The 23,739-nt window shown below is 52.3% G+C and overlaps 3 protein-coding genes across 3 annotated transcripts; 1 reads left to right on the top strand and 2 right to left on the bottom strand.

Annotated features, from left to right (window-relative positions):
• Positions 1-1,770: 1,770 nt before the first annotated feature.
• Positions 1,771-10,325, bottom strand: LOC115914878. The gene is made up of 9 exons (XM_030967710.1): positions 10,163-10,325; positions 9,149-9,262; positions 6,403-8,088; positions 5,717-5,816; positions 4,916-5,064; positions 4,636-4,748; positions 4,035-4,124; positions 2,899-3,021; positions 1,771-2,398 (listed from the first exon to the last, which is right to left on the bottom strand). Exons 1-9 carry the CDS (start codon positions 10,221-10,223, stop codon positions 2,222-2,224), a joined length of 2,613 nt encoding a protein of 870 aa, XP_030823570.1. The 5' UTR covers positions 10,224-10,325; the 3' UTR covers positions 1,771-2,221.
• A 2,994-nt stretch (positions 10,326-13,319) lies between these two features.
• On the top strand, positions 13,320-18,945 carry LOC115914862 (glutamine amidotransferase-like class 1 domain-containing protein 3A, mitochondrial). Its single transcript, XM_030967676.1, has 4 exons — positions 13,320-13,465; positions 15,021-15,192; positions 15,438-15,639; positions 18,294-18,945. Exons 1-4 carry the CDS (start codon positions 13,358-13,360, stop codon positions 18,484-18,486), a joined length of 675 nt encoding a protein of 224 aa, XP_030823536.1. The 5' UTR covers positions 13,320-13,357; the 3' UTR covers positions 18,487-18,945.
• A 693-nt stretch (positions 18,946-19,638) lies between these two features.
• LOC115914788 (centrin-2-like) lies at positions 19,639-23,625 on the bottom strand. Its single transcript, XM_030967545.1, has 5 exons — positions 23,515-23,625; positions 22,379-22,537; positions 21,567-21,695; positions 20,800-20,937; positions 19,639-20,391 (listed from the first exon to the last, which is right to left on the bottom strand). The coding sequence occupies exons 1-5, from the start codon at positions 23,560-23,562 to the stop codon at positions 20,302-20,304; spliced, it is 564 nt and encodes a 187-aa protein (XP_030823405.1). The 5' UTR covers positions 23,563-23,625; the 3' UTR covers positions 19,639-20,301.
• Positions 23,626-23,739: the final 114 nt, after the last annotated feature.

A 23,739-nucleotide genomic window follows, 5' to 3' on the forward strand; every position in this document is an offset into this window, starting at 1 on the left:
AGTAGAAATATTTTTTTGCCTTGATTTAAGTGAAAGATCCCATTTAAATCCCCTTTTCCCTAAGCTGTTCCTTTCTGGTTTGCTGGTACACAGGAGAGCTGTGGGTGGGGTAAAATCATGCCTGAAATGAAACCTCTCCTTGTCTCACTTCAGCAAAGTGAGAAATGCTTCCTACAGTGTCCCGAGACTGAAACCAACATTTTCTGTGAATAAAAGCCAAAAAAAAATTATGGAGACAAAAAGGAAAAATGGATCCAGACAAAGCATCAGGTGAAGAACACAGTTTCTTGAGCCACTTTTAATTTGTGCCACACTAAAAAATCATTATTTGCAGCACAGGGCAGCAGCACCCCTGGTATATTTAAGCCAGGGCAGTTTTCCTTCACAAAAACGCTTTGTGATGTCTCAGCACCTCTCCAGATTTCCACTCCTTATCACATTCCCTCAGATTTTGGTGTTTATGGGGTTTTTCTAGTGATTAAAGGGTGAAATTCAGCCTTGGCATTTTTGACCTGGTACCAGGAGCTGCTGTGAGGAGTTATCTTCTCCCTCCCTCCTCTTCCCCACCCTGGAAGTGTCACAATTTGATTTCCTCCTGACATCCTGCTTGGATCCTGCATGGCCAGGAACATCAACTTCCAGAACCCATTGCCCCACAAGGTTTTGTCATGATTGCACAGCTCTGTGTGAGATCTGTTTATTGAAAATATTTTATTGCTTTCTAAAAATCAGTTTTAATAAACTCCAAGGAGATACAGGAAGTAGATCAGCAAAATTATTGAACACACTTAATTCTCTAGAATTTTCTCTGCAGGAAGAGAGCCAGCTCTGTGAGGACAAGTTGAGGAGACCCCATTTTGCCAGAGTTCGTCGAGGTTGATCTCCTCCGACTGCACCACTTTAATCCTCAAATTCCAGCACAGCTTCAGGTGAAATCAAAGATCAATGGATTGGTTTCAGCTGGAGTTTGATCAGCACCTTGCACCTGAGTCAGGTAAGAATAAGACCAGCAGTTTTTGGAGATGAAACAAGCCATAACTGCCGTGTTTGCCAAGGAAAACTCCTCACGAAGGTTTGAGGCTCCTTCCCAACTCCTCCTGCTCAGCAGCCACCACTCCACACTGCCTGTCCTTCCTAAAAGGTCCACATCCTCCCATTGCTGCACTCCAGGAGCCATCCCACCATATCCCAGCGATGCCAGCAAGGTCATGGGTGAGCACATCTCCAACTCCTTCCCTGTATTTCAGGAACTTGCAGAGAAGCTGGAGAAGACAGATGACTGCCTGGAGTGGCTGGAATTCCTTCCTCTGATCCTATGGAATTTGCACTCTGGAGGAAACGTGCCATGAGATGGGAAGAGTTGGGCTGTAAGGCAAGAGACCAGCTCCTGGCATCCTCAAACACATGGAGATTGCCCTCCTGAAATTCCTACCACGGGAAGGGAGGGTCTTCCCTAAAGCTCCAGCACCTTTCATGATATAATATTGGAGTCATCCAGATGGGAATTCCACCCTGACACTGAGTGTGAAGTACAGAAATGGCACCTCAGGTCATGGCATTTCTTTGGGCTGTTGGGCTCTCCCAACAGAGGAAAGACCTCCCAAGAGGGGTCAGACACGGGTGACCTCCCTTGTGGAGAGAACACAGCAGGAGACACCCCCAGCTCCCAGCCCAGACTCTGCCAAGTCCATTGGATCCACCAGCAAAGCACCTGGACACACCTCCCCTCCTCCCTCCCCACGTGGAGTGGCACCTGGGGACACGGGTCAGGGGGGCACTGGCAGTGCTGGAGGGTGGCTGGACTCAAGGACTGAGGAGCTCTTTTCCCACCTAAAGGATTCTGTGTGATTCAAGTTTCATGCAGTGATTTTCCCCCACCAGGTAATTCTGCACCGCCTGACCTCACTCCATGCCCCAAACGCACAGAATTCCCTCCCAGTGTCAGGGATGAAGCTCTGTCACTCCGGGCCAGCTATCACCAAAGGAAAGCTTGCTTTGGCCGTGGCTGATCTCCAGGGAAAGCTGGCAGTGCCCCCAAGGGAAGATGTTCCTACTGGGTGCCTGGGGTCTGCCAGGCAGCACCGCACTGGGATATTTGAGCAGGGTCCATAGGAAGATGAATGAGGCCCCCCTGCAGCTGGGAAGCCTCTCCCATTGCCCAATTTGGCCGAAATGGCATTTTCCAGCAGCCCATGTCCCGCTGAGCCCGGAGCTGTGGCAGTCAGAAGCGGGTGTGATGCTCGGGATCAGGATCCGGCTCCACCAAGGCAGCTCTGCCCACCCCGTTGGGCACAGCATGGCCACGACTCTGGAGCTCTTCCCAGCCTTTTGTGGGGCAAGCGCCACTGCTAGGGACCACCAGGTGTTTCTTCTGCACCTGCTCCAGGATCTGCAGCACCTGGAATGAGTAGACACAGCTGGGAGTAGGTTAGGAATTAGGGGAGAGCACTGATTTCTTCTCCAGCTGTTGAAATAATCAAACAATCATAAATAATGGGTTGGAAGTGACCCTTAAGGGGGCAAGGACACCTTCCACAAGATCTTCTCTTCCAAGTGTCTGGCTCGGTTTTGGGATGACACAAATAATTTTTGCACTCAGAGGTCTCTGGGATGGGTGAACTTGGAGAGCCTGACCCACAGAGATCCATGACCTTGGATCTCAGAGCCCTTTCCATGGATGAATCAGCCCTGCCTTGCCCATTCCCCAGCTCCACAGAGGTGCTCCAGTGCTCTAGAGCAGGATCAGGACAGAAGCATGGAGCTCTGCTCTTGTCCCTCACAACAGCCTGGGATGGTGCTATCACTGACTTCTTGGTCACCTCACTGAATTAGGAAGCCCCAGGCTGAAACTCATTCAAGGGAGAAAGGGAATGGAATTGAAACCCAGCTGAATTTCACCTGAGACTTGGGGATGATGCCGACTCGGAAGAATCCAATGTTCCCACTGTCGATCTTGGTGCAGTCCACCACAGTGGAGGCAATGTTCTCTGGAGAAGGCCCAGCACAAAGAACTGCATCCACCTAAAACCAGCAGATTTCCTCACCAAATTCCCCTTGGAAAGGGAGAGTTTTCCCTCCCAACGGTAAATAATTCCCATCAAAGGCAATGCTGCTCCTTCCTGCCCTGCTGCAGTGACACCAGTGCTAGATTTGGAGTGAATGAACCTCAAAGGAAGGACAAGGGAGAGCTCTGTGGGGTGAAGGTCAGCAGCACAGCACAGGCAGGTTTACAGCAGCCAAGGAGCTCTGGAGAAGTCCCATCCACAAAGAGAATGTGTATGACGTTTTGATTTTTGAGGAGTTAGAGGTGGTAGATTTGCACCATCTCTTGTTTAAAGCTGCCACCATGACACAAAATGTAAAAGTCCCAGAGTTCAGCAGTGAAATCTTAGAATCATGGAATCATCCAGAGTTGGAAGGATCCATAGGCACCATCAATCCAACCCCTTGCCCTGCACAGGACAAACCCCAACAATTCCACCCTTCCAAAGACTCCTGGAGCTCTGGCAGCCTCAGGGCTGTGCCCACTCCCTGGGGAGCCTGGGCAGTGCTCTGGGGGAAGAACCTTTCCTGATCTCCCACCTAAACAATGAAAGGCCATGACCATGGCACTTCCATGAAAGCTCTAACAGCCAGCAATACTTTGGAGCTTGGCACCAGTTTTAGACCAGCCCCAGCCTTAGATGTGAATCCCTGAGTTCCCACAGCCCAATGCCAGCTGGAGCCCTGGCACATCCAGGCACCAGGATTTGCTTGCCTGTAAGCAAGAATGAATTTTTTATTGCTCCCATCATCCTGTGTTGGAATATGAACCCACTCATGTTGCCAAGCCATAACTACACTGTGTAAAGCAGAAGAGTTCTGGTTTCACACCAAGACCCATGCTTTAAAATCTTATTTCCCTTTGACACCAGCATGAGGAGCATCCATGAGATTTTTTAAGTTAGAGCCTTTCCCAGATTCCTGATACCATCTATTGATTTGCCCTCTGGAAACAAAGTGGTTGCACTTTTCCATCCCCATCTCTTGGTTACCTTATCTCCCAGCTTGGCATACACTTGGTTGTGGTGGGTCGTGTCAGCCTCTCCCGTTGGGTTGGCTGATGTGACCACAATGGGGCCAACCTGGTGACAGAAAAACAGGAGTCAGAGCTCTGAGCAGGACTTTGGGGATAAAACAGGTGACTGGAGCTCTGAACTTCTTCTGTGACTCTGAAGAGAGCTCAGTGTGGCTCACCCAGGTGAGGCACCTTTTTTGCAGGCAACCACAGTCCCACCAAACTGCATTTGAGTGCCCAGCACTGACATATTTGGGTTTACTGATGATGGCCATGAAATGACATCTTGCTTTCCAGCAATAGCACTTGCCTAGACCTAGAACAGTCAGGGTATCACAGCTCCTGTGGCCACCTTCTGCACCTTCTGAAGTTATTCCGGCCTCAGAGAAGTCCCTGCTTCCAACAGTGTGCTACATTGGAAATTAAACTGTGTCTGTTAAGGGCATTCTCCTGATTTCCTGACCTGGTGGTTGCTCCTTTCCCCCTCTTTGCTGCCATGAGATCCCTCCCAGCTGCCTGCAGGCCCCAGCCCTTCTCAGAGAAGGGCTCAGGTCACTGGGCTGAGGTGCTGGACTCACCAAGTCGATGAGGTGTGTGGTGACGGAGCAGTCGGGAATGCGGATGGCCACACTCTGAGGGGTCCCAACGTACTTAGCAGAGTCCTTCATTCCCAGGAAATCCACCCATTCACCTGCACCAAGCAGAGTCACTCAGCACTTAGGGGTTTACATCAGCCCAAACACGGTGATTGTAACGGGAATATCCCTATGGAACATGTGGTGCTGCAGGGGTTCACAGTTTTGGGAATTTCAAACCCAAAGCTCTCCAGATAGCTTGGAATTAACAGCATTTCCTCACCTCTGGGAATGACCAAGCTAATGGGAGATGGCCAGGCAGCCTCCATGAAGTCCCAGAGGAGGGGAGTGAACAAGTGCTTGGCAGGTTCCAGCTGCCTTAGGCTGGAAATCCAGAGGGACATGGGGCGATCCTGAGCCTGGCGCTTGGATCTGGAACGAGGGAAGAAAAGGTGAGGCTGGAAGTAAGATGAGGATTTAAATTCAAGGAAAGGAAACTGCTGCAGAGGTTTAGAGCTAAGAGAAGGTGTGCAGGCTCTGCCCCAGGTCACCAGTCTGAAGAAGTAGGACTGTTCAACCACTGACCGTATGGGAAGGAACACTAATGGTTACTCCCAATCAGGAATGTCTATTTTCAAATCAAGGCTTTAACTACTTGTAGTGATGAGTAGAGGTCCCAACAGCCCAAGTTCTGAGGAAACCCCACCCATATGAGGGGCTCCACCAGAGCTTTTAGTTTGCACCAGAGAGTTTGCACCAGAGAGTTTACACCAGAGAGTTTACACCAGAGGGGTTTTGTTGTGGCAACACGTACCTCCAAGCAAGAACAATAACCCCCTGCCCCACTTGCCAAAAGTGGTTTGGGTTTCTTGTGGTGTCCAAGTTACCCAGCTCCATCAGCCTTCAGTGTCCCAGAACACAACCACAGCTCAATTCCCTCCTTTCCTCACCTGCATCTTCTCCCTCCCTTGCTGTTCCCACCGAGGCTGAGCAGCCTTGCTCTCAGGGGGTGCTGCAGCCAGCACTCGGCAGCAGCTCTGAGTTCTGGAAGGTTCCTGAGGCCAGCCCAGGTGCCAGGACTCACCGATGAGCTTTCTCCACGGCGTCAGGCCGGCTGCAGGCGGCCACCAGCACGTACACAGTGTCCGTGGGGATGCCACAGGTGCCACCGTTCCTCAGGATATCTGTGGGCACGGGAACAGGGCACGAGCCTTGAGTGACAGGGGAGGGGTGCAATTCCCATGGCAGAACTGTCACACAATGTGCTGCTCTCCTCTCCTTGTCCCAGCTCTGGCAGTGCATTTTCCCAAGGGGATATCTGGCATTTAGGGAAGTTCTGGGCCAGAATGGAGAGAGCAAGGACCAAGCATTGGCTCTGCTCTCTCTGTGCAAAGCTTTGGGTGGTAGCCCCAGCCTGGAGGATTCCTGGGTCTCAGAGCAGATGAGGACACAGGGAAATGATGCAGGAGACACAGCAGGAGACACGCTGCTCTACTCAGCTCGTGACTCCTGTAACTTGGCCCACTTTACCAAAACATCCCCACATCATCCAGGTTCCCACATCAAGGCCAGGCTGGATGGGGCTTGGAGCAACCTGGTCTAGTAGAAGGTGTCCCTGCCCATGGAACAAGATGGGCTTTAAGGTCCTTTCCCATTCAAACCATTCTGTGATTCTCTGATTGGGATAATGTTCTTTTAAGAGTGTTCTGCTACAAAACCTGCCAGAATTTCCCCTCCATCCCCATATCCTGCCCTCTGTTTTCCCCTTACCTGCGATTCTCTTGACTGAGGAAGCTTTCCTGGCAGGCAGGTGAAGGCACTTGGTCGTTCCTGCCCCAACACCACTGAGCTGCACCATGGGCCTCCCCACGGGCAAGCAGCAGCCCTCAAAGGTGCTGCTGGCCAGGGCAGCCAGGAAGCAATAAAAGCTCACCAGCCCAAAGATGAGGGTGGCAGCGATGTCGTATCCAGTGGGAAGAGCATGGATGGCATCCAGCAGGAAGCTGACAGCGATGAGCATGAACGTGAGGGAGTAGAAGCACCAGGCCATGTTTAAGAAAAGTGAGCAGAAGACAATGAAGCTGTTGAAGAGCATGAAGGAAATGATGCCCACAGCTGCGTGGAAGCTTCTGGCAGTGCCACAGAGGCCACTGTACCTTGTCAGGCCCCAGATGATCCACATGACAGAGTAGAGGATGAAGGCACTGCTCTCCAGGGTTTTACCCCGGGCAAAGGCCACTGAGCCACCAAGGAGCTTCAGGATCCCACCAGCTACCACCACCCATGGAATGACCACGGTGGCAAGAGGAGCCTTGGGGTCTCCTGTGGCTGTTAGAGCAAAAGAAGCCAGGACACTGCAGGCATAGGTAAGGACCTCTGCATCGGCGTACTTGGAATAGCCCAGGTAGGGGGCATGAAGGTCTGGCCCCTCCCGGAGCTTCAGGAGGCTGCTGCGAGCAAGGAGGGCCTTCACAGCACCCTTCCCTGTTGGGATCTTGGCCCTGGCCCTCACATTGTACAGGTGAATCAGAGCCACCAAGGCCGAGGACACAAAAATGGCCACGGCCACGCCTTGGGGGCCACCTGCAAAAAAACCCCTGGGGCTGCAAGCCAAGGCAATGCAGTAGGTGACAAAAACCAGCAAGTACAGGCCATCCACAGGGCTCTGAAGGGAGAGAAAAAGAGCCAAGACAGCAAAAAGAATGGAGAAAGCCACCAGGAATGGGGTTGGGAGAGACGGCTCCTCTGGCTGCCAGGCGGGGTACAGGAGGCAGTAACCCGCAGCCAATTTGAGGATGGAAGTGAAGCCAAAGGCCGTGGCCATGAGAGCGTCCATTGCACGGTAGGACAGCACACAGATGCCAATCTGGTAGGTGCCAGCTGCCCACAGCCAGGGCACGTGGCCCAGGAAGAGCCTGTGGGTGACCCCCAGGAGCCTGCAGCAGAAGACACTGGCTGACAGCATGTTCAGGAGCAGCCCGGGGGCTGCAAAGGGGTTGGTGCTGCCCGAGCTGCCCCGGCCCCGCTCCTGGGCCTTCTTCTTGGCGAGATCCGTGCCAGGGAGGGCAAGGGTCCCTCTGGTCAGGAGGCGGAGGATCCTCCCCAGGGCAAAGTAGCCCCCAACCAAGCAGACACTGAGGTGACCGCAGGCCACGGCCGAGGGCCCGAGCGAGGAGCTGCAGTGGAGGGCCACCTCATGGGCGCTGGCCAGGGACACGGCAGCGGCCACCAGGCCCAGGAGGGGCTCCCCACAGAGGAAGCCCACCACGGCCAGCAGGAGCAGGGCCAGGGTGAAGGTGGCCAGGCCTGGCACCAGGGCATCGTGGGCATCCCCCAGGCCAGGCAGCGCTCCCTGCCCTGCCAGGATGAGGATCACTCCATAGCCACTCCAGAGGGCTGACAGGGTCAGGCACAGTGCCACCAGCAGAGAGGCGTTCCTGAGGCTCCTCCGGATCCCTGTGGAACAAATAGAGACAGGGCTGTGGTTTTGGACAGGGTGTGGGAAGCAGGGGTTAGGAAAGGTGGGGAGCAGGATCACTAGGGCACAAGGATCAGCACAGGTCCTGCCTGATGATGGATTTGTCCTGGAGAAAAGGAGGCCACTCTTATCCCACTCTTATCCCACTCTACAACTACCTGGAAAGAGTTTGTAGTGAGAGGTCAGGCTCTTCTCCCAGGGAACAAGAGTCAGGAGAAGAGGAAATGGCCTCAAGTTGTGCTGGGGGAAGTTTAGATTGAGGATCAGGGAAAATTTCTGATGCAAAAAGTTGTCCAGCCCTGGCACAGCTGCCCAGGGCAGTGGTGGAGTCCCCATCCCTGGAAGTGTTTAAAGACACACGGATGTGGCACCTGAGGACATGGCTTAGTGGTGACAATGGTGGTGGTGCTGGTTGATGGTTGGATTTGACAATACTCAAGGTCTTTTCCAACCTGAACAATTCTGTGATTTGATAATTCTGTGATTTCATGTTGCTATGAGTTACAAAGAATAAATAATTCAACATTCATTCTAGAAAGTGTGAGTTTTGTCCTAGGCAGTGATTTTCTTCTGTCAGCTAAGTAGAGGCACTTACCCACGGACATTTCAATCCATGCCTGCTGAAAGCACTCTCAGAAAGCCTGGGAGATAAATGTGTATTTAGTGTGTTAAAACTCTGAGATCCTGGTAGAGCATTTGCTAAAACAAACACTGATATCTTCTCTTGCCTATAGATGGAAAATTTGCTGTGCTGACACAGAGTCATTGAATGGTTTGGGTTGGAAGAGACCTCAAAGCTTATCCCATGGGCAGGGACATCTTCCACCATCCCAGACTCCTCCAAGCCATGTCCAGCCTGGCCTTGGACACTTCCAGGGATCCAGGGGCAGCCACAGCTGCTCTGGACAACACACTCCTCTGGGAGAAGGGATGAGTGGCCCAGCGGGGCTGCCAGGGTTTGTATCCCGTGGGCAGAGCAGATCTGGATGTGCACAGCTGTGGGAGGGAGGTTTGGGGCTGGCCAGCCCCAGATCTTACCTGCATATGCCAGGAGAGCCGACACAAGCAGCAGCAGGATCCCCAGAGCCGTGCTGGGGATCAGCGGGGCCGCTTGCGCGGAGCTGTAGAAATGCACGGCCAGCAGGAGAGAGCCTGTGGGACACAGGGGGAAACACACAGAGCCTGTAAACCTGGCCCAAAACCCAGGGGACAATCAGGGCAGACAGAGCAGGGAACTGAGGGAAAATAACAGTGCAAGATCTGCAAATAGGAAAGCCTTAGGAGCTGGGGGAGTGTGGCTCGGTTTGTGCCCAAGGTCTCACTTCTTTCTGGGTGCCTGGTTTGAAAAAGTTTGGAATTAGTCACTTGAGGTTGCCCAGAGAGGTTGTGGTGCCCCATCCCATCAAGGTCAGGTTGGATATTGGGGCTTGCAACAGCTGGGTGCAGGGGAAGGTGTCCCTGCCCATGGCAGCGGATGGAACTGGATTATCTTTAAGGTTCCTTCCAACCCAAACCATCCTGGGAATGTATGAAAGAGTCTGAAAGTGCTCCCCTGTTGCCAGATAAAGGTAAAAATCGATTATTCCAGTTATACAAAAAGCAGACAGACAACACACCCTTGCAGCTGATCCCTCCAGCCTTGTACTGATGGAAAACCTGCTGAAAAAATCCAGGAAGATGGAACACAAAGGAGGAGCAAGTGAAAGGGAGTGAACACAGAAAACAGAGCTGTGGGGAGAAGGGCTGGAAAAGGGAAGGGGAGGAAACTGCATCCAAACCGAGATGATTTACTACAGTGACTATAAAAAAGTTTGGATTTGCTTCCCTCCCAGCATGGAACGAGTACAAAACTTCAGGCCAGCCCTTGGAAGCCAACACAAATATTTTGTTGGCCGCCAAAGCAGGCGCAGGGATCTCTGGATAGAAAAGCTCACCCCAGGCAGAGAAGCCTGCGGATAAACAGCCTCCTTAGCCCCCTCGGAAAAGGAGGGTGTCCCGGAAAGCTCGTCCCAAGCCCGTGTCCCGTGCCAGGATGCCAGGAGCGGTCCCTACCTGCGGAAATGCCCAGGAGCCCGATGCAGGAATGCAGTGACTCAGCCCCGCTGTCGCCCATCCCTGCGCGCCGCAGCCCCGGCCGAGGGCTGCACTGCTGCCTCTCTTTCCTCCCATGCTCTTTATAACCAAACCATCGCCGCTGCCGCCGGTCCTCCCTGCTCTCCACCCCTTTTCCCTACAAACCTCTTCTGTTCCTGCTCCTCTCTGCATGCGGGAGGAAATGCAAATGAAGTTCTGGCTGCAGTAAATTTGGGGCTGTGAGTCAGCGTGGGCTGCTGGTAGCTCCCTCCAGGGGCCTCTTAATTTTACTGTTGATTAACCCTTGTTCAAAAAGACACTTGAAAAATAAGGCTGAGGGTTTATTGCTGTTGCTGCCCTTTTTTGCTCCTGCCAGTGAGGAAATTACACTGGTTAAAATGAAGGTTTTTGCAAGCATCTACCTTGATGGAGCAAACAAGCCCGCTGCAAGCCCAGCAGCTCCTTGGGGACCACTTGTTTCTGCTCACACTGGCCACGGGCCTGCTGTTTGTCCCTGTCTCAGCTCTGAATGCCTGGCACCAGCCCCCTGAGCTGGGCAAACCCAGGGCAGACTCAGTGCCATTCCCTTAAAGGTGACTTCTGTCCATCTGCCACTCCACATCCAGCTCCTCCAGCCCAGGGGAGCCTCGCTGGCTTTCCAGGTCAGCAGTGAGTGTCCAACACTGAGGATTGTGTCCCAAAGGGGACACGAAGGACCTGTGGGCAGCTTCCTGCTGCTCCTCATGGGGAATGCGTGGTCAGGGCACAAAGGTGTTTATGGATGGAGGGAAGGATGCAGAAAGCACTGGCCTGGGCATCGTGTTGAGTCATGGCTTGGGTGGGAATTGTCGGAGGACTATTCTGTGAGAGATGACAGAGCTTGGTTCCTCTGTTGTGCTGTTTGTGGGGATGGAGCAGTGTAGGGACTGTTCCCTTGGGGAACTCAGCTCCAGTTAAAGCAAATCCCACTCTCCTGACAAGGTAGAAGGTGCAGAACAGCATGCAGAGCTTTGCACTGATACTCTTGTGCTGCCCAGGGATGGCTCTGCAGAGCTCCTCCAGCAGCCAGCTCTGATGTTCCCCTCAGCAGATCCTGCTCTGTGATTCCCCATAAATCCTGCTCCACAGCCAGGGCAGGAGGACAGGAAAGCTGCTGCGAATGGGGCTGGGAGCTGCACTGACTGAGCTCACAGCCAGGCCTGTGGGATCATCCAAGGGGTGTTGGAGCTGGGATAGCATCCAGAAGAACCCCAGAGCATCAGGCCCTCTGCTCATCAGGACCCTGCTCCTCCTGCCCTGAGCCAGCTGCAGCACGATGGATCCAGCTGGATCCCCTTCCCAAACTTTCCTGGCATCTCTAACTGTGCCCACCCTGCAGGAAGAGAGCCCCTTCCCACCCCTCCTCACTAGAACCTTAATGGAGATTAAAGCCACTTGTTAATACCAAAGCCCACGACAAACGTGTACAGCCAAGGCCATCCAGGCTGGAATAACCCAGCTGAGAAATGTCATTTATCATTCATCTCTTCCTTGCAGAGAGATCTCTAGGGCTGACATGTCTGTTGTGACAGATGTTTTCCCAAGGGGAGGAAACAAGCCTGGCTGGTCCAGTTGCACCAATTCCTCCGGTGAGGGGAACCAGCCCAGCCAGTTTACACCAGGCAGGGGTGACTGATGTGGTTTGCAGCAGGCGGCCTGTGGGAATCCTCAGCCTCTGGCTACCTTTGTTCCATGGCTAGTGGGACTGCTCCTGAAGCAGCTGCAGGAAGGAGAAATTGCCTGTTCAGGTTGCAACATCACTCGGTTGTTTTGCCATGCAAGAGGAAATAATACACCCCTAAACCATAGTTAGGATTCCTTAGATAGCAAAACAAAAACAGGGGAAAGGCTTTGGGTGTTTTTCATGCATATCTCAATTTAATTCCTGCTCTGGGCAATAGAAATAACTGAGAGGCACAGTCTGGGTTGGGTTAGTGGGACTGCAAGGCCTCTGTCACACATTTCTTGTTCCTGCTTGTTCAGGTAGCAGCTGGGTGCCTGAAATGCCTCATTTTGGGAGAAATATGCCATAAATGAAGTCCCAAGCAGCAGCAGTGAGCCTCCTCCTCAGGCCTGCCCTGACTGAACACCTTGCCAAGCCACGAGTTCATTACCCACAGGACATGCTTCATGTCTCTCCCAGAAATGACAGAGCCCCAAGGAACATGTCTTATAAATAACCCCTGAAAAACACCCTGCAGCCATGTTGTGGGAGTTTTCTGTTCTCTCAGCCTCCACAGGGCACGGTTATTTCACCAGGGCCAGGTTAAAATAGAGAGGTACAGGATCATCTCCATGAGAGCAGAGCCAGGGTGGGAGGAACGAGCTCCAGACACTGAATCTGGCTCCAGGGGCCCCTCCAGAGCTCAGGGCTCCAACAATTCCCAGTGCCACCTCCCTGGAATGAAAGAAATGGGGAGATGGTGCTGTTGATGAAGAATCCCATTATTCCAGAGATGAAGAAGTGCTTGGACAATGCTCTCAGGCACAGGGTGAGATTGTTGGGGTGCCTGTGCAGGGCCAGGATTTGGACATTGTGAGGTCCCTTCCAACTCTTCATTAATTTCTAAACTCAGAGTGCAAAAGCCAGCAAACAACTGCAGCAAAGTGCAAAATATCCACTTTTGAGAGATGGGATCTGAGGGAAGGAACATTCAGGATCCAAAAAAGAGATGTTGGTGTTTAAAGCCTGAAGCAGCCTATGCAGTGCAGGGTTCAAAGAATGGGTCAGAGAGGGGAATGCACTGGCTGAAACCCTGGCTCTGGGCAGGCTCCCTTTGATACCATCTCCTGTGCAAAGGTTTTGGTGCTTCAGTCTGAACTAGAATGGAAAATCAACAGCCGAGGAGGAAAAACACAGCTGCTCTGTTGAGCAGGGCATGTCAGCTGGGGCTGCTCTGCAGACAACGTGCTGGGAGGAAGATCTGTAAGGGAGCAGCCAGTTGAGGAAACAAATAATATTTATATGCCCTGCCTGTGGAACTGGAAATAAAACCTCCCTGCCAGTAAGAAACTGAGCCCAGCCCTCGGGGCCCCACCTGCTGCCGGGGAGGGCTGGCGCTATAAAGGGCTGGGGCAGCGAGCAGAGCTCACAGCGGCCGGGGCTCTGCGGGGACTCCGCTGCTCCGGGGCACCATGGCCAAGCGGGTGGCCGTGCTGCTGGCTGGCTGCGGGGTGTTCGACGGCAGCGAGATCCACGAGGCGTCGGCGGTGCTGGTGCATCTCAGCCGGGAGGGGGCTCAGGTAAGAGGCACCGGCACGGTCCTGCCCGGGCTCCTTGTCCCGGCTCTGCTCCTCATCCTCTTCCCTCCCTGTCTCTGAGACGAACTCCCCAAAAGCCGAGCAGGGGTGCCTGGAGTCACTGATGGTGTGGAGAGCTCCCTGCTCAGCTGTGCTGTACACAGGGATTGGCACGGGGCTCTGCATCCAAACTCCCCAACAGACTTTCCTGAATGCCTTCTCTCTTCGCTTCTGGCTTCACATCCTCTTTTCTCTCCTGCTATTTCTGTTTAAAAGACAGTTTGGGCTGTTTGAAATTGATCTTTTTAAAACCTTCAAAGAGTAGAAGTGAAAATAGAATCAGAGAATCCCAGAATGGTTTGGGTTGGGAAGAACTTTGAAACTCATCCATTCCCATCCCCTGCCATGGGCAGGGACACCTTCCACTGTCCCAGGCTGCTCCAAAGCCCGTCCAGCGTGGCCTGGGACACTTCCAGGGTGGTCAGAACAGACGGGTTTGTGAGTTAAACCTGAGTGGTAAAAAGGGTGTAGCTGCTCTAAAAGACGGGAGAGCCGCTCCGTGAGACTGGGGAAGGAGGGAAGGAAAGCCTCTGGAACATCTCGCTCAGCTGTGAACCACCCCCGGGTCTGATCGGAGCTGTCCCCATGGGAATGGGAATTGCTGTGTGGAACACAGAGGCACAGGGGTGACCTTCCCGTGCCAGCCCCCACAATCCCAAACCATTCCAACCCTGCCCTCGCTGTTGGCTCCAGGATGAGACTTGGCCAGACGTGTGTAATTTTGCCTAGTCCTCTCCTGGAGCTGCTGCAGTCCTTCCCTCCTGCCACATCCCAGCCCAGCAGGCTCGGAGCCCGTCCCTCCCTCATCCCTGGATCGCCAGGGGCCTCTAGTGGAGGAAACTCGGGCGTCATTTCAATCCCTCCTTTCCTAAGGACAGCGTAGAATGGAATAGTTCTGCAAGGGAGCAGAGCTCAGTACCTCCCTCTCCACGGGAAGCTGCCATGAGGTTGCCTCTCAGCTTTTTTGTCTCCCACCTAGACAATAACAAAGTCCTCTGCTGCTCCTCACAGGACATTCCTTCCAGCCCTGCCTTCCTCGGGACACCTTGGTGTTCCTTAAATTCTTCTTAAATTGTGGGCCCAGAGCTGCACAGGTGGGACAATCCCAAAATCTGTTCACCACCCTCCACCCTTAATTTCTGCATATGAGCTTGAAAGTGCTAAAGGAAGGGAAAGCATTTTCCAGAAGAACACTCTGGATTTGGGAAAGTTGGTAGGGAGAGGAAACTCTCAAGTCCCGTCCCAGTGGGAAATGGGGTGGGACAGCAGCTCTCTGGGTGGTCACCCTGCAAGAGGGATTTATTGGGATATGGATGGACTCTTCAGCCCCCCAGACAAGCAGTTCTTAAAGTACTGAAAGTTCCATTCCTCCCTTCCCTCCTTCGTCCACGCCAGCTCTTTCCCAAGAAAGCCCCTCAGCATTCCCACTCACTGCCTGTGCCATTCCCACGTTTCTCCATCATTGCTGAAGGATAACAGCCCTCTCCCCTCACTCCAGGCTGAGGTTTATGCTCCCAACATCCCCCAGATGCATGTGGTGGACCACGTGAAGGGGCAGCCCACGCCAGAGCAGCGCAATGTCCTGGTGGAGAGTGCCAGGATAGCCAGAGGCAACATCAAGGACCTGGCCACGCTGGATGTCAAGGGGCTGGATGCCCTCATCATCCCAGGTAGGACTGTGTGGGGTCTGCCACCCACAGCTTAGACATTCCCTAGGTCTGGAAGGGCGTGGGAGTCGTAGGATGGAGGGGGACAGGCTGGAGCAGGGCTTGGAAGGAGAGCCAATTTTAGTTCTTTTCTTGATTCTGGACAAATGCTGCCAACCATCCCATCCACTTGAGCATTCCACCACACCACACCTGGCAAAATCCTACCCTGGATATAATATCCAGCTAAACTGTTTATCTTTCCTCAGGTGGCTTCGGGGTGGCAAAAAACCTGAGCACTTGGGCCACACAGGGCAAGAACTGCAGCGTCTCCAAAGAGGTGGAGGCTGTCCTGAGGGCATTCCACGCTGCCCACAAACCCATCGGGCTGTGCTGCATCTCCCCAGTGCTGGCAGCCAAAATCTTCCCAGGCTGTGAGGTCACCGTGGGACACGACACGGAGTGTGAGCAGTGAGTGACATGGGGGTGTTGGTGACAGTCACACCAGGGTCCCCCAAAGTTCCCAGGTGTAGGAGCTCGGGGGGTAGGACGGACAGAGACGAGAGATCTCTGCAGCCAGGTCAGGAACTTGTGGTTTATTGCAAAGGGCCTGGGTGCAGGGCTCTGCTGGGAGCTGCCAGCCACAGCTCAGAGCAGGCCTGAGAGAGGAGAGGGGGAGAGAGGATGAGAGGGTGAGACGGTAAAAGGGCAAGAGAGGGAGGTTCCCATTACAATACCATAAATCTTCTTCTGTGTTGAATATTCTAATTCTCACTAACCAATCTAGGACAATATACAAATCCTATAGCATTTCCATACAGCCTATAAGAATCACTACATTACCACACTGTGTTACATTTTAAACCCTATAAACTCCTCTTTGGGCCCCTTGTGCCAAGCTGTAGGGTCTGCTCTGACCCTTGGGCCTGTCTGCAAGCAGAGGGTGTTGTTTCATCAAAAGGGGATTACCTTCAGCTGGCCACACCATTGTTTTCCAGTTGGTCAGTAACTAAAGGATCTCAAAGCTTGCTTTCATTCCAATCTTGCTTATAGTTTCCATATTCTCAAAATCTTTTGCCAGACAATCATATTTGTAAGGCTTTCCTGTTTCATCTTCCCCAACACTCAGGGATCCTGGCCAGGTGGTGGAAGTTCACAGGGAGCTGAATGCTATTGCTGAGAACTCAGCTCTGCTGCCTCCAGTGAGGCTTTCAGCAATTCCAGCCCTTTTGGGGACTTGACAGGGAAAATAGAAACTCTGGAAGACTGATTTTATCCTTTCTCAGTACAGCAGAAGGAATGATGTAACACCTGATCTGTTTGCATTTTTGTGACTTTTTTCCACAACTCTGATGGCTTTGAATAAGACACTTTATTTTAAATTAATTGTAATTTGTTATTTTAAATTAATTACTTACCTCCCTGATGCCTCACAGACCCAGGGCAGGAAAAGCCTTTGCTGACTCCAAGCTAAGCACATCCAAGGCAGGAACAGGATGGTTACCCAAGGCTTGCGGTGGGAAGAGAGGGAGGGAGTGAAACTGTTTTCAGTCCTACAGGGAAGCTGTGACTGGATTCTCCTAAGGGCAGGCAAGGAATATTGATGGCTTTTGCTAGGAAGGAGTTTTCTCACTAACTTGGAGGAAATTGGTGGAAAAAACCCACCCCAATCTAAATCTAATTGTTGCCCAGGGAAGCTGTGGCTGCTCCATCCCTAGCAGTGTCCAAGGCCAGGCTGGACAGAGCATGGAGCAGCCTGGGACAGCGGGAGGTGTCCCTAGGCATGGCAGGGATGGCACTGGGTGGGCTTTGAGGTCCCTTTTCACCCAAATCTTCCCAGGCCCCTATTAACATGAGCACTGGAGTGGCAGAATTAGGTAGCGGAACATCCAAAGTGGAACTTCAGGTCTCATTTTGGCCTTACTTCAGATGTTTAACTCATTTGAACAGGAGGTTTTCCTGTTGTATAGTCCTGGAGAAACTCCTCGAACAGGAGATTTGGATCCTGCTGGGCAGGTTTTGTGCAGTGACCACAGAATATTCCCTCTGGCCCTTCCCTAAGCACAGCGTGAAGGAGTGTGGTATTCACAGGCCCCCTGAACAGAGAGAAGCTGTGAGACAAGCAGAGAAGAAGGAAAACACAATTCTTATCTCGCTTGCTGTGCCTGTGTTGTGCCAAAGCAGAATGCAATATGGAGATTGTTTACCCAAAGTGAGGATGTTTTGTTCCCTTGGCCTGTCAGGGCCAGGTGTGTGTGTGTGGGACTGCCACAGGACAGCCAGGGGAGAATCAGAGATGAGTGCAGTGTGAGCAGTTGTGAGCAAGAGTGAGTGCAGGGCAGATTCAATTTAGATGAAATGGATATAGTACAGTATAGTATAATAAATGAATTCATTAGCTCTAGGAGCGTCGGGGGGTAGGACGGACAGGACAGGACGGATGGAGACCAGAGATCTCTGCAGCCAGGTCAGGAACTTGGGGTTTATTGCAAAGGGCCTGGGTGCAGGGCCCTGCTGGGAGCTGCCAGCCAGAGCTCAGAGCAGGACTGAGAGAAGAGAGGGGGAGAGAGGATGGGAGGGTAAGAGGGTAAGAGGGTAAGAGAGGGAGGTTCCTGTTACAATACAATAAATCTTCTGTGTTGAATACTCTAATTCTCACTAACCAATCTAGTAAAATATACAAATCCTATAGCATTTACATACAGCCTATAAGAATCACTACATTACCACATTGTGTTATATTTTAAACCCTAAAACTCCTCTTTGGGCCCCTTCTGCCAAGCTGGCAGGGTCTGCTCTGACCCTTGGAGCTGTCTGCAAGCAGAGGGTGTTGTTTGATCAAAAGGGGATCACCTTCAGCCAGCCACACCATTGTTTTCCAGTTGTTCAGTAACTAAAGGATCTCAAAGCTTGCTTTCATTTCAATTTTGCTTATAGTTTCAATAGTCTCAAAATCTTTTGCCAGACAATCATATTTATAAGGCTTTCCTGTTTCATCTTCCCCAACAATTAGCCTTCTGATGATGGAGTGAGATGCATCATTCTCTCCCCTTCATTGGAGTTGCCTTTGATTTACAACAAAGGAGATTCCCCATTTCAGGTTTTCCTTCCCTGTTCCCTTGCAGGTGGCCTTATGCCAAGACTGCAGAGGCCATGAAGGAGCTGGGCTGCAGGCACGTGAACAGCCAGGTCACCGAGGCCCACGTGGATGCCAGGAACCGCCTGGTGAGCACCAGCGCCTTCATGTGCAACGCCCCCATGCACCAGGTGCACGACGGCATCGGCAGCATGGTCAGGGAGGTGCTCCGGCTGGCCTGAGCTCCCCCAGGCACCCAGCTCCTCCCCGTGGAGCCTGTCCTTCCCCTCACACAGCAGCAGCTAAAGGGACACTCAGCGGCTCTGCCCCAGAGCTCTGGTGGCAGCTGAGGAGGGACAATCCTGGAGGTGGTGTGCTCTGCCAAGGACAGGTCGCTCCCTGGCAGGAGCTGGGCTGGGAGCTGCTGTGGGATCGTGGGAGGGACCTTAAAGCTCATCGTGTGCCAGGCTCCTCCCATGGGCACGGACCCCTTCCACTGTCCCAGGCTGCTCCAAGCTGCCCTTGGACACTTCCAGGGATCCAGGGGCAGCCACAGCTTCTCTGGGCACAGGGAGGAATTCCATCCCAAAATCCCACCTATCCCTGCCACAGGCTCCCCCAGGGCTCAGGGTCAGCTGCTCCCCAACCCCTCCCTCAGAGCACTGAATTGTGGCCAAAGGAAGGAACCCAGCTCAAATAAAACCTGATGCTTCTACTGAATTCTGAACTCTGCTTCTGTCTCTGCCTCTCCCTGTGGATCAGGACGAGCTCTGGGTCAGTTGGGGAAATGATACAGGAAGAAATCCCCAGCACCAGCCCCACCTCCCTTGTTTTGCTGGATTTGTCAGAAGCCAGACTGGAGCAGGAATGTGACACTGGTGAGAGCAGGACCAGCCCCGTGTCACCGGCCTGCTCTGGTGGGAAGAGGTGAAATTCTTCTCCTGCATTAACAGGACCAGAGGATTCCACGTTGGAAGGATCTCACCTGGTCCAACCTTTCTTGGTAAAAATGCTGTCTAGAGAACATGTCCAGCAGCCTGTCCTGATGGATCCCAAAGTGCCCAAACTCAGGGAATCCACGACTTCCAACAGCTGATTTCCTCATGGTGAAAAATTGTCCCATTCAGAATCTCCCCAGGAGTGTCCTGTACAGATTATCCCTTGTCCTTTCCATGATTCCTCATAAAAAGGGAGTTTCCTTCTCCTTTGTAGCCACCCTTCAAATACCAAACATGGTGACAAGATCTCCCCTAAATCCCAGTTTTTCCAAGGCTCTCAGCCTTTCCTCACATGGGAACTTCCCAGGCTTTGGATCATCTTTGTGGTCTCTGGATCCTCTCCAGCCTGGCCACATCTTTTTTTGGCAAAGTGGGGATCAAAACTCTTTCCACAACTCTGATGGCTTAAAAATAAGATTTTATTTGAAATCCAATCCCATCTGCAGGCTCTGAGCATTCCTGCAAGCACAGAGCCCTCAGCAGCAGCACTGGGAATTTCCTTCTGCAAAGATTTCCTTAGCCATGTGAACTGAACACAAGGAAAATTGCAGCAGTTTATTTTTATTTTGAGTTTAAAGAATGCCCTAGAAAAGGGGGGAAGGGATAATCCCATAAAACAGGTTCTAAAAAGGTGGTTCCTGCAAATATGTCATTAAAAGAGTTCACTGTAGGGCCCAAACCAAGACATAAACCCAAAATGAATTTACACTGAGCAATAGATTGACATTGTCTGGTTCTGAGTCATCTCTTTACCAAACTGAATCGTTTGGACCCATTTTTTTTAGTCAGAAAAGGATCTAAATTTGGTCCCAAAAATGTGATTCATGTATTTAAAGCAGTGTAAACATCATAACCAGCAATCACGTTGCTGCTTGTAAACAGAGTGGTGCAAACTGCTCACAAACACCTTTAAAACTTAGAAGTTTTTTGTGTAAAATATTTTTAACAGAACTGACCTGTATTTTCTGCTGCCTCCAAAGAAATCAAGACACCACAAAAGTGAGGCTCCCCTTCCCTAAGGAATGTACACAAGTGCCAAGGAATAAATCCCACTGGGCTTCAGTACAGGCCGGTCTTCTTCATGATCCTCAGGAATTCCTGCTCACTCACTTGCCCATCCCCATCCCGATCTGCCTCATCAATCATCTCCTGCAAGAGATTTGGGGGCAGCACTCAGGTCTGGGGTTTCTTGGGAATCACTGGATTCATTCAGAATTCCAGCCACTCTTTAGCTGTGCTGGAGGGGACAGTGCTGGCTCAAGCTCAGACAAAATATTTCATGAAATCTGTTTTGCTGGGTGTACTTATAGAGAAATCTGAGCAGGAAATATTACAGGGAAAGTCCTGGGGGGAACCAAGTGCTTGGAGCAGAGTCATTCCTTTCACATCTCTGCTGCTGCACAGAACTGCAATGGATGATCCCATTCCTACATCCATGTGGGCTCAACCCATCCTCAACCTCAAAACCCACAGATTCCAGACATTCCTCCCTTCCCACCAGTGCTGGATTTTCCTCCCAGCTCCAGCACAAAGACCCCAAAAGCACCAGGTCCAAACCTGCAGCTCTTCATCAGTGAGGTTCTCCCCCAGCACTTTGGCCACACGTTTGAGGTTTTGGAAAGAGATTTTTCCAGTCTCATCATCATCAAAGAGTTTGAAAGCTTTGAGAATCTCCTCTTTGGAATCTTTTTCAGCCTTAAGGAAGAAAGAACAAGTTTAAGGTAAAACAGGAGTGGTTGTGTTGTAGGTGACACTCAAAGTTATAAAAGATCTGAAAGACTGAGAAACCCTTGGGGACAAATAAAGGAGCCAGCCAGCAGGGATTACACATAAAATTCACACAGAGACACAATCAGAATTCCAGAATTTCAGGGATTTTTTTCCTGTCCTTGCCAGCCAGATATCTTTGGGATTTCACTATCAGGGTCTTCTGCTGTTAAATATCTGGATTTTGAAAAGATTTTTCAAACCAGATTTAATCTTTAAATTAGAATTCAAGGAAAGAAAACACCCCCATGCCAGACATCAACCTTCCAAAAGCTTCCTGCAGGCCTGAGCTGGTTTCCATCTGTGAGAAAAATGTTTTTTCCCTTTTGTCAACACAAAATTCACCTCTGCTTGTTAAAGAAACCTGTTAATGATATCAGGATTTTAATTTTTCCCTGAAAAATAAGAGAATCCAGGATAGGGATTACCCCAACTTTTATACATTTAATTGTTAGGATTAAAATACATTGAGCTTTAATCTCCCTGTAAACCCAAAAGGAGATAAAGGCTCCTCATCCACCTTCAAAATTCCTTTTGGAGCTGTGAAACATCCATACCATTCTCTGTGACATCACTGCCAGGAAGTCACTGAAGCTGATTTTTCCTGTCCCTTCCTTATCGATGTCTGAGATGATTTTCTTGATCTCTTCTTTCTTAGGTTCAAACCCCAGGGCCCTCATGGCCACCTGGAAGGACAAAGTAAGTTACAAATCCTACAAAATTGTCACCAAAACCACAGGAGAGGGGCAAAAAGTGTCCAGAATTCTGTGTCTCCCAGAAAACAGGGGCAGGCTGAGAGTGAGGCTGCTCTGCACTCACATCAGGATGCAGAAAACAGGGATAGAAACATTCCTGTTCTGGAATTGTGCCTCAGCTAATCCAGGAATTTCCTACACACACTCTCACCATCTTTAACGGATCAACCACAAGGAATTTAAATGACTTTATTTTTCATTCTAGTGATAAAAATCTTGTTGGGAAAACGTTTTCCTCCTTTGATAAGGGGCCAGATAATAGCAACAACAACAATAAAAACAAAGCACAAAATCCTCAACAAGAGGGGAATCCCCCTCACCACATTTTTAATGGACACAACCCCTATTTTTGATGTTTTATGCACAGAGAAGGATTTGGGACACAAAGCACAGAATTATACATGAATTTTGGGCAGCCTGGCTCTAAACACACTGCATAAGAGCAGTAAAGAGCTGCAAATAAAGAGAAAACCGCGCCCTTTGGCCACCAGGTGTTCTGCTGGAGGGAGGAGGGGGAAATCCAGGAAACTTCAGTGCTTTTTGAGGTGATTTCAGCATTTATGGCCCTGTTCCCTCATAACCTTAGTGACCTCCAGCCCCAGGGAAACTCCGACCTTCAGCTCCTTGACATCGATGCTGCCGCTGCCGTCGGTGTCGAAGAGCTCGAAGGCGTCGCGGATCTCCCGCTGCTGCTCCTCCGGCAGCTCCAGCTTGGGACTCGCCTTCTTCCTCGGCGCCGCGGCTCCCAGCGACGGCTTCTTAAAGCCGCAGGCCTCGGCACGGGACAGCGGGGTCGGGGGGGAGCGGGGACTCAGCCCTGGCACTGCCCTGAGCCCCCGGCAAAACCCTGAGCCCCATCATGGCCCCGGAGCCCCCTCATTGCCCCTGAGCCCTCGGCAAAACCCTGAGCCCCGGCACTGCCCTGAGCCCCCGGCAAAACCCTGAGCCCCGGCACTGCCCCGGAGCCCCCTGATTGCCCCTGGGCCCTGGCACTGCTCCGGAGCCCCCGGCAAAACCCTGAGCCCCATCACAGGCCCTGAGATCCCTCCACAAACCCTGAGCCCCATCATGGCCTTTGAACGCCCGCCACAGCCCCTGAGCCCCCCTCACCACCCCTGAGCCCCCATCAAAACCCTGAGCCCTGTCACTGCCCCTGAGCCCCATCATGGCCCCGAGCCTCCTCAGTGCCCCTGAGCCCTCATCATGGCCCCTGAGCCCCTTCACAACCCCTGAGCTTCCTCACAGTCCCTGAGCCCTCTCACAGCTCCTAAGCCCCATCATGGCCCCTGAGCCCCCTCAGTGCCCCTGAATCTCCTCCTTCCTTCAAGGCGATTCACTGAGCCCCCTCACTGCCCCTGAGCCCCCTCACTGCCCTGAGCCCCCTCACTGCCCCTGAGCCCCCTCACTGCCCTGAGCCCCCTCACTGCCCCTGAGCCCCCTCACTGCCCTGAGCCCCCTCAGTGCCCCTGAATCTCCTCCTTCCTTCAAGGCGATTCACTGAGCCCCATCATGGCCCCTGAGCCCCCTCACTGCCCTGAGCCCCCCTCACTGCCCTGAGCCCCCTCACTGCCCCTAAGCCCCCCACTGCCCCTGAACCCCCTCCCTGGCCCTGAGCCCCCTCACAGTTCTGGAGCCCCCTCCCAGCTTGTGAGCCTCCTCAGCCCCCCTCAGTGCCCTCCCAGCGCCTTCGCCGTCCCTTGACCGTCCCCTGACCGCTGCTGAGCCCCTCACGGCCGCTCCCCGCCCTCACCATCCCGCCGGCTTCACGCCTGGTAGCCTCAATATCGCGCCCTTCCATTGGCTGTCGCCCCTACGCCGCTGCTATGGCAACGCGCGCTCCTATTGGCTGACGTGACGGCGGAGCCAATGGTGAATGAGCTCGTGGGAGAATCTCCTCCTTTCTTCAACGCGATTGGCCGTAGTGAAGGGGGGTTAGACCAATCAGCGAGCGGGAGCGGGCTGGCGCGATGCTCGC

Source organism: Camarhynchus parvulus, chromosome 4A (genome assembly GCF_901933205.1).
Source record: "Camarhynchus parvulus chromosome 4A, STF_HiC, whole genome shotgun sequence".
Classification (NCBI taxonomy): domain Eukaryota; kingdom Metazoa; phylum Chordata; class Aves; order Passeriformes; family Thraupidae; genus Camarhynchus; species Camarhynchus parvulus.